Genomic DNA, 10,222 nt, shown 5'->3' with positions numbered 1-10,222 from the left:
ACCTGGAGAGAGCAGCAATCCCTGCTGCTCCCACAGAGACATTTCCATGCTGCACGTTCTGGAGGGGCACAGGCTGGTGAAAGTACCCCAGGGTGGCACCAGGGAGCAGCTCCAGATGCCCCTTTTCTTTCTTCTCATCCTAGGCACTCCTCCTCAGTACTCTGCACCCCAACCTAATGAGACTGCCCCCTGCTTATACCAGGGAAGCTATTTCCCTTTTCTGTGCACTAAGTCCCAGAGGTTTCCTCCTCCCTCTGCACTAGGGCCAATCAGACAGTCTGGCCCCAGCATGGACCACTCCTGGGACAGCTGGTTGTATGGCTGGCATGAGAGACCCATGTCTCTGCTATGGGAGATGAGGAGCTGATGCCTAAAAATGCCATGGAGGCCACATTAAAACAGACTAGCCACATAACATAGGAATACACAAATTCTAGACTTGATCAGACCAGTGGGCCATCTAGTCTGGTATCTTCTCTAATAGTGGCCCATACAAGAGGCTTTGAAGGAAGCTGCATAAGGGAGCTATGATATAATTTGCCCACAAGAAAAATTTCTCCCTAAACCCCATTAGGGTGAGGCTGGTTTATGCGCTGAAGTATGAGGGTTATAGCTCTTATGAGACACTTGGGATTTTTTCAGTCCTTTCTCTAACCCTGGATACTGTTTAACCACATACGATATTGCAATACTTTGCATGGGTGAAAGGCTGAGTGAGGAGACATGTTCTACAAAAGAATGAGAGCCTCACTCAGAAGGGAAGAAAGAAACTGACTTTATTCTTGGGACACTGACATCTTTACAAGTCATGGCAGCTAATTGAATCTCCTTGACTGGTTTTGCCTTTAAAGGCAGGACTATGATTTGGACACCAGACCAGGATAAGAGGACCATAATGGGATCAGCCATTTACAGTGAGCACAAGGCAGAAATAACACCTTGGAGGACCATTTAGGGGGGCAATTCACCCTGCCATGAGAGTTGTAGAGCTGGCAAGATGATTGTGTTCCCTCAAAAAGGCACTTCAGAGACCTGATTTGGAGCAAAAGATGGACCAGCAGGAAGAGGGATTTTTCCCAATTTAACCCCTTGTGTCACGACAGCTCTGGGCAGGTTATTTTCAGTGTAGCAGTGGGAAATGCAGAGGCTGTCCTTGGGCCTGTGCAAAGACCTGCTTTTAACAGAATTTCTTGTGGCAGGAAGGAACAAGGGTTAGGAGGTTTCTGGAACCCCTTTGTGGCAGTAGGGGGCAGCATGGTGTGCGGGTCCAGGGCGTGTCACTCCTGGTGACTAGTGCAGTAGGCAGGGGAAGGAGGGAGAAGGCAGCTTGCGTGACCTCACTCTGTCCACTCCTTCTTAATGGACAGATTCCACTCCCAGGTGAGATGATCATGCTTGTCATCATCAGTGAAGAAGGACTTGTTGTGATAGGTGCCCCGAGCCAGCATGCCCTTGGGTGCTTCCTCAACAGGTGTCAGGAATTCGTACTCCTCCGGCCGTGGCCCATAGCTGCCAACCATGAACGTAGCTTTATCCACTAGGAGTAAACAATCCACAAGAGAAAACCCAATGAGGAGGGAAGTAAACAAGAAGAGGAAAAGCTGGGTTCACAAGTATGGATCACACAGGAACTGAGGCAGGCATGAGGGGGAGAGAGTAGAGGCTGGGAGCGGGCAGACTCAATGAATGAAATGATGCGAGATTTTGTGAAAAGGTCTATATATAGAATCTATGTGTGGAATGAGGATCTCCCTCGGGATAGCCCGAGAGGGGCTGTGTGTGTACAAAAGGAAGAAGGCTCTTTATACAGCTGGAAGCTCTGTGCGGTAGCACAGAACAGGTTGTTTTTGCCTGTGTCTGTTGAAGGCTATTGTATAAAATGGGAAATTCTGAGAGGGTGGGGAGGGCAGGCTATGTATATAATGGAAACCTGTGTGATGAGTGGTGTACCCATGACTGTCTCTGTGTCTGTGGAAGGCTTAGTGTAGGATGAGAGCCTTTGGAAGGGGCTCTTTGATCTGGGGGGATCTCTCTATAGGATAGGAGAATCTGTGTGCAGGGTTGGGAGTGCACGTGGGAGATAGTGTGTTTTGGAGGAGAGGGGGTTCTCTCTTACTCACCCTTCACCCCCGTCCGGTAGGTGTGCTGCACATATTTCAATCCAGACACAATGTCCCTATTTACCTGCAAGAGGAAGTGATCAGGGATGAGTCTAATGAGGAGGGTCTCAGTGCAATCTCTGCTGCTCTCCTTCCCTCAATCACACACATATGTTCCTGTCCCAGCTCCCCCATGTCACTACTCTCCTCCTTCCCTATGCTGGACAGGGTGGGACAGGCCTCATGGCCCAACATGGAGCAGACATTGCTGAAGGAAGCCCTGGCATTTCTCAATAGCCAGAGATGAGTTTTCACGCAACCTGGATACTTCTGTTTCTCTAATGTGCATCAGAGCTCCTCCTCTCCTTGCCCAGGCCCCGTAGGTTAACCAGTCTCTCAGGAAGCACTGCAGAGAGGACTGGGGGAAGGCTGAATGCAGGAGACGCACAAGGTTGACAGTTGAGCATTCCCATGTTAAACCCCAGAGCCAGCTGACTGGAGTCATGCATTCCGCACAAAGAGATGGGGAAAGTCTAGGGTCAGACTAACTGAACTCACTCCCTAACCTCTAGAGCTGCAGAAGACTGGGACTACTGAAGGGGTGGCAAGCTCATTCCCAGGATACGGAGGGAAATGGTTCAACTAGTTAGCTAGTGTAGAGACAGCCCCAGTAATCTCAATATTCCCCAGGAGAGTCACAGCCTGGCTGCATCCCCTGCTTCTCACAGTCTGGACACGCTGTGCATTATTAAATCTGAAAACAACACAGCATGCTCCTTCACATTCCAGGATTCAGTTTGCTGTGCCTACAGTGATCCCAATCCTGGCCAGCGTTGGGAGCTGGGGAGAAAGTTAAGATAACTAGTCTGGGCATAGCCCTATCCCATCAGCAATGGTGGGAAATTTAAGGAAACATTTCCTAGCATAAAGAAGGCTTGGATGTCACTCTGGGAGTGCCTTTATCTCTAGGCCTGTGTGCAGTAGAGCTGTGTGAAAATGGTGGAAAATTTGTCCACATTAACATTTTCACTCTTTCAGTTCAGGTGATTCAACATCTCTCAAATTTTGCTTTTCTGCAAAATGCAGCTAATTTTGTAACAAAAACTTGTAAAGATGAATGTGTCTGCTTTGCATGCCACCTTGCTCTTCGAATGCACCCCATTTTCAACAGAAAACAGGTGGAAATGACATGAAACACTGTTGAAATTTTTGGCAATGTGATGCCATTTGGGAGGGCATAACACAATGCAGAAAATCTCAGATTCTGTGTACTTTTGTCTTTTGCTGCAACTATTTTACCCATCACTAGGTGTTTGGGAAGCCCAGCAACACTCGGCAGATCAGCTACACAGGGCTTCATGGGAAACTTTTTTTTCCAGCTTTGGTTTGTGTGGAATCAAATTTTGCTTTGAGTCCCAAAAACTGAAAGTAAAACTCTGTCACAGCTACCGAGTTTCCCATAATGACATGTATGAACCATTTCCAAGCATGAATTTTAACTGCAACCTCCAGTTCACCACCTGCTTCATCAGGTTCACACAACAGGCTTACAAAGGTTAGCAAACTTTAGGTGCACGTGGTCCAAGGTGGTTTGTAACAATACCCAAAATCAGTTAAGTTTTACATGGTTTAGAGCATCATTTCCAACATTTTGCTCAGCTCTAGTTATCTGTGATGACTGACTGGTAACTGGAGCGAGCACTGAGCAACCTATGGGAAGCAACCAGAGGGAAAGTGACTCACTTTGAAGTGGATCTTAACTCTGTATTCAACTCCTTCCTTTAGTACAAATGTCTCTTTCTTCAGTGCTGCAACATCCCCTGTAGAGAGAGAATCAGACAGATAGTATTGCCACAAAGAGAAGAAACCAAACTCTCTTCCAGGGAATGGATGTGCCCTTCCATCATCTTTTTCTATAGCGCATCTGTGAAATGTGTATGCAGGTGTCTATATGCAAGCTTCTTTATGAATGTGCGTAATACATACAGGTGCGTGCATACATACAGGTGCGTACATATCCGTGGGTGTACGCATGTATGTGCATGCATACACATACATGCTCCTCTTCATACACAAAAACAGAGCATGCTTGTGCATATACATTCATGTGCACACTTGCGTGTGTGTGTGCACATGCATTCTCAAGAGGCATGTGTGTGTGTGCAGATACACTAATGAGAGGCACGTGTGTGTGCAGACGTGTTTTGTCTTCCTGTTACTCCAGTGAACCAGGTGTGTAGCATGGCCCGCTATGCGCATGTTAGCTGTTTCACTCATATGGAGTCCCTGGTTCCAGTGAGAGGGAGTGGAGGCTGGGCATGTCTCGGCTGGAATCTCAGTTGGGCTGCACAGTGTGTGAAGATAAATGGCTTTGCAATGCTGTACATGTGTGCTGGGGATTTCAGTTGAACAGGAAGTATCAATGCCTTGCCAATCTTGACTTCCTCTCTCTGATAAGAGCCCATATAAGGTGAAGCATGACTCTCTCACCATGTCCCCTGAAGCCGGAAGTGCAAGGTTGCTTGACACTGCAGTTTCAAAATGGCCTGTTACTCTAACATGTACCTGTATCTTGTGCTGGTAAGAGCTAGCTGGGTAGAAATCAGAGGATGTGCCTTTCCCTTTGTACAGGGAACTCTAAGACCTGCAATTCTTAGAGATTTTCAAGATTTTCTGCAGATGAGTTGAAGATGGAGACCACAGACATATGTTTTTTATTACTTCTAATCTTCTTTTTACTATAATTGTACTTTAAATAAGAAACTAGGCCTGAGATTTCCATAGGGAATATTCCCCTAGGGTTTACCTCACTTTACACAGCACCAACTTCAAATAGGAAACAGGTCTCTGGAATTATCCTTAGACTTGAAATTTGGGCTGGACCTCTGATCATTCCCATATGTGACAAAGGAAGGAGTCTTCACTTACCAGTAAGGTCCATGGTGATTGGTCCTGGAGCAGAATCACATACCAGGGTGAGCCGTGTGACTACCACATTGGGAGCTGTTGGGTCTGTAGGATTGGAAAGAGGAGGCCAATTGGCTTGCAAAATCCAAGTGGAGGGAGGGAGAGGCATTAAGGGTCCCTTCCTCATTTCCCTGTTTAAAGATTGCTCTGTCATCTAACGTGGAATAATGACTGGGTCCTCTTAGGAAGACAGAACCATGCACCTTGCCCAATGGGAAACATTCCATAAACCACATCCCACTAACCCTCTAGAAGAGACCATCAGGAACATACCTTCCACCACATGACACTGCCCTAGCAAGAACTAACCCAGGCACAGCTGTCACCTTGGGTCCCTCCAATCAGGATTCCCCCTTGGGCACATACCTGAGACCACAAACCTCCTTCTCAGTAGGAACTCTCTCAGGCAGGCATGCGTGCCTCCACAAGCCTTGGCCCCATCTCAGATACTCCTAGCCACCGACCTGACACAATAGACCCTATCTCCACTTGAGTCCACCCACCCCAGTCAGGCATATATCTGGTACCTTGCTCCTATACCGCAGCAAGAGCAATGCATATATCTACTGGGCCCTCCCCACTGGGGACAATTCAATCCTTCCCCACAATGCATGCCACCATAGTGTCCTCTCACAACCAGGATTGGACACACACTATATTTCTCTATAAGCCTTTTCCATCAGAGATCCATACCTGCCACCACAGGCCCATCCCCCAGCAGGGATTTCTTGTACTTAGCAAGGCTTTCATCATCCTTGTCCAGCTCCTGCAGCTCCTGAAGCGATTTCTGGGGTGGGGGCTTGTAGTTGAGTTTGCCGTCCACTTCATCATCCTCTTCCTCTACGTGTAGGTCTGGGGTTTTCTCAGTCATGGTCTCTTGGCCTGAGGAGGTCAATGCAGCCAGTCATTGGCAGGACAAAGCTGGGGGGTATTTGTTCTCTGGAGAAAGCAACTTAGTCTCCAGGGTTGTCAGTCAGACACCCTGGCACCATAAGTGCTGGAACTAGGGGTGTTCACGGTGCTGCAGCTCCCACTGGCTTGCAGTGGGTTTCTATCATATACTGGGTTTACAGTTTGGTTCCATGGCTCTCAGCACTCCCACTATACAAATTGTCCCAGCACTGCTGCCTTGCACCTAGGGTGACCAGACAGCAAGTACGAAAAATCAGGACAGGGGGTGGAGGGTAAGAGAAGCCTATATAAGAAAAAGACCCCAAAATCGGGACTGTCCTTATAAAATCGGGACATCTGGTCAGCCTACTTGCACCAGCACCACATTCGATGCCATAACCTAATGCCAAAGCAAAATGCTCAGAAATCTGTTGCTCAAGGGTTGAATTAGTCTGTTGTTGTTGTTTCTGCATTTTCAGTTAGATATGCTTTCCCTCTTGTCTTTCTTTCTTTCTTGTCCCCCACCTTTTTTGGGGCTTCCAGGAGTGAGACAACAACTTAAATGGAAACAATGACATTTTGCAACAAGCCACTTTGTGCAATCCCAGCACAGCCCTACAATAACTAGGGTAAGCAGACCCAGCACTGATCAATGACTTCACATTAAAAGCCAATGTCACACATAGAAGCATGGAGGGAAATAAAAGTCATTAAGGAAAAGGTTTAATTTTCCTGCTTCTAATGGGTTATAAATAACACTTAGAAACACAGAATGTACAAGGAGATAAAATATCTGATAATGACTTTCTTAACTGAACAGATTAAATAAATCCTCTTTGCTCAAGAAAATGAATCCTACTAAATCCAGCTGCACATGCCCCAGACTTTCTCTGCTGCACACCCTCGAAAATAGCTCACTTCATGCAATGACGGGGTCCACTTCCTGTGCAGGAAGGAAATGTGTGGTCTGTTCCTATGACAACACTTGCCCCAGCTGCAGATCTGCTCTGAGCAGTAGCATTTCAACCATAAGACAACGCAGAGGCAAGAGGAAGTGAGAACTAAAGTCAGTGAGCAGTTGTCTCAGCACAGGCTTAGACAGGAGCTGCTCACTGGATTTCCTCTTCCATGAGGACAATGGCAGGTTCTTTCCCCATGGAATCCTAGGATTATCCCAGATTTCCAGACCTACTTCTTCAGTTGGTATAAATCAGTGCAACTGCACTGAAGTCACCAGTTGGAAGAATGAACCTGCTCTGGTGGCTGCACAGAAAGAAGTAAAGAGAGACAGAAAAAGTGGAGCGAGGATGAGGAGATAGGTGGATGGATGGAGAATGGATGGCCAAAAGGAGAGAATGAGGTAGAGTAGGAGATGAGTGGCCGGAATAAGGAAGAAAAGGTTGAGCAGTTGAGTAGATAGGACCGTAGGTTCTGCCTTAATGAATCAGATGACTGGTCCATCTAGTCTCGTATATGGTAGTGGCCAATTTTTGATGCTTCTGAGAAAGGTTTAAAAAAAACCAGTCACAATCCCATAGGCAATGGTAGATACTGCACATCGACCAAATCATTCTTTGCTGTGTGATGATTTAGTCTGATTTGTTCTATGTATAGTGGTCATTCATTTTAGTGACTGACCATTCATTCTTGTGTCATGGGATAATATGAAAGGGGAAATTGATACACTTCCACTTTACCCTTAGTTATTTTAAATTTCTCTATTAATTTCCCTCTAATTCTTCTCTCTAGGTAGGTAACCTAGTGTTTGCCCACTCACTCAATGGGTATGTTGATGATAATGACATATTTCACTCGCGCATCAAAAAAAAATTAAATTAAATTAAAATGACTCTGCAGGGATGAGTTTGTGAATAGAACTGTGCAAGGCTGAGTCACACCCAGCTTGGCAGCTTCAGACATTATCCCAGTCCTGGTGAGACTGAAGGAAAAACTCCAGGAGAAGCATGTTGGTAGATGCCTTTGGTGGCATAAAGGTGATAGATAACAGACTGTCTAAAGAGCCAAGGAACAGACAGATTTGGTCATGCCTTCCAATGGATAATAAATATGCTATGAGACTGCATTACAATTAAACCTTTGAAGGAGTCTGACGCTAATGTGGAGAAGCCAGTGGGGAGAAAAGGAAATCTGAGACAGCCCTACAGATGAGGAAAGAGGTCAAATCTTCCCATTGGTGACTTCATTGCAACTGCCCTGATTTACACCAACTGAAAAATTGGTTCTGGGAGTCTGCATTCCATGGTGAAAGAACCTGAGATTGTCCTCAGAGAAGACGAAATCCAGGCCTGTTCCAGGATCTTATGGGGAAAAATCTGATTGATCCCGCAGCTTCAGCATGAAGAATGCATGATGAAGCCCTGAAACTTTTGATCATTTCCCCCACCATCTTGTCCGCCTGACTTTCTCACTCCCTCCATGAGGGTCTTTATCATTTATCATAGAGGGAGACACAGACGGAGAAGGAGAAAAAGACTCTGATTGAGGGAAAGGGAAGGAGGTTGCGAACAGAGATTTTGTCCTGGAATGTCTGGTTACTCCCTCAGATCTTCCTCCTGCTTTGCCCAGGGCCGAGGAACTTTCCATCAGAACTAGTGCAGAGGGCTACCCTTCTCAGGAATTCCTCTGGGTGCCCTAAACCTCCCAGAGATCTTAGCAACCCATGGGGCAGGCTGGAATGGCAGACTACCCAGTTACCTAGTGAACCAAAGGGATAGGGCTCTGGCTAGTCCCACTTGGTATGGATACTGTCCTGGCTCATTCGTATGCTTGCACTGCTGCTCCCTACTATGTGGAGTAGGTCAGACCCATGCCTGAGTTTTACTTCTAGGGTTCAAAGTCCCAGGCCTGCTTCCTGCGAAACTCCCATTAATTTCAGTAGGAAAGGAAGGGCCTTCTATGCATGTACGTGCTCACTCACTAAAGTCATCTACAAAATGGAACACATCAGAGCTTCTCCTGAACACCTCAGCTTCCTCCACCTTGTTGGTTAGTGCACACGGGTGTGGTTTGCCTCACTGGTCCAGCAGGAAGGGTGATGCCCCTGTGGCTCTTCGGATATATTTTCTATACACCGAATGGCCACTTTTACAATGAAAAAATAAAATTAACCCTTAAAACACTGTTGGAAAGAAATTAAAGATTTGTTTCCTACCACGAATGCTTTCTCTGGCCCTACCCACTCCCACAGATTCTTCGGCCTTCCCTGTGCACCTGCTCTGCCCCTTGACACCTCTCTTTTTTTCAAGCACTAGATTTCAAATTGTGTCTGTGAGGACCCGGGGCTTGTCTCTGGCCATGGAGGAGAAACAGCAAGCCAGGGAGTCCCTGCCAGAAAGTGACTCCTTCAAAAGGCAAAGAGCAAAACCACCATAAACATTGGTACCAGCCACCCCCTTTGGCAGAGTCCCAGGGCTGAACAGGCAGGGGAGGTTGAAGCTTCAGAAGTGCTAGCTGTAGGTCAGAGGGAGCCATGCTGACAGGAGGCAGCAGGCAGAGAAAGACCTTACTGCTGCTCCTGTGCTGTATGGTATCTGCCCTGGGCATAAATAGGAGGCATCAGCCATTTAACCAGTGCTCTTTAAGAGCATCAAACTCATGTAAAACGTAACCCCCAAACATAGGGCTTATCTACGCAAGAATGAGGATTTGGCAGAGGGAATGCATTGGAATTTTCCATGATGCAGGGTAAACCACTTCCTCTCCCAGCCCCACCCTCCAGGGATGAAAGGTAAAATATGCCATTGCCTGAGCAGGCCCCTTGGGAAAGCAAAGCAAAGCATTATTTACCAAGGAGCCTGGGCAGCAGACAACTCCCATCCCCCTCCAATCCTTCACAAGCATTTGCCAGGCTCACTGACAGCGCAGTGCACAGCCAGCTCCCCTTTCTCCTCACTGCTGTCTAACTTCCCTTTCTGGTGCAGCCAGGACCATCCTCTTTGCACTTCAGATCCTTTCCTATTGTAAAGCTGCGCAAGTCAATCCCCCCCTCCGCCACAGGGAACAGGCTCAAACTGTGGTAGCCCAGTGAGAAGGCTCTTTTCCATCTCCCCCTCCCCCGAGTTATCTGCATTTATACTCACTGCCTGGCGTCTGCGTCCGGGGTCCCTCTCTGCTCTCTGCGTTCAGTTTTGAGCTTTGGCAGTTAGAGCAGGAAGGAAGTTGAAGAAAAAAAAAAAGCGCCCACACTTCAAGAGGAAGCCCTGAGCTAGCTGCAGAGTCACTGCTCATGCTGCAGTGCTCACTTT

At 47.1% G+C, this 10,222-nt stretch overlaps 1 protein-coding gene across 1 annotated transcript; it reads right to left on the bottom strand.

The window, feature by feature from the left end:
* Positions 1 to 758: 758 nt before the first annotated feature.
* ARHGDIB (Rho GDP dissociation inhibitor beta) lies at positions 759 to 10,220 on the bottom strand. The gene is made up of 6 exons (XM_032784635.2): positions 10,058 to 10,220; positions 5,760 to 5,948; positions 5,028 to 5,111; positions 3,843 to 3,919; positions 2,121 to 2,184; positions 759 to 1,537 (listed from the first exon to the last, which is right to left on the bottom strand). Exons 1-6 carry the CDS (start codon positions 10,203 to 10,205, stop codon positions 1,338 to 1,340), a joined length of 762 nt encoding a protein of 253 aa, XP_032640526.2. The 5' UTR covers positions 10,206 to 10,220; the 3' UTR covers positions 759 to 1,337.
* Positions 10,221 to 10,222: the final 2 nt, after the last annotated feature.

The sequence above is a fragment of the Chelonoidis abingdonii genome, chromosome 1 (assembly GCF_003597395.2).
Source record: "Chelonoidis abingdonii isolate Lonesome George chromosome 1, CheloAbing_2.0, whole genome shotgun sequence".
In the NCBI taxonomy this organism is placed as follows: Eukaryota; Metazoa; Chordata; order Testudines; family Testudinidae; genus Chelonoidis; species Chelonoidis abingdonii.
The sequence above is the reverse complement of the archived record's forward strand: the minus strand, read 5'-3'. Positions and strand labels throughout refer to the sequence as shown.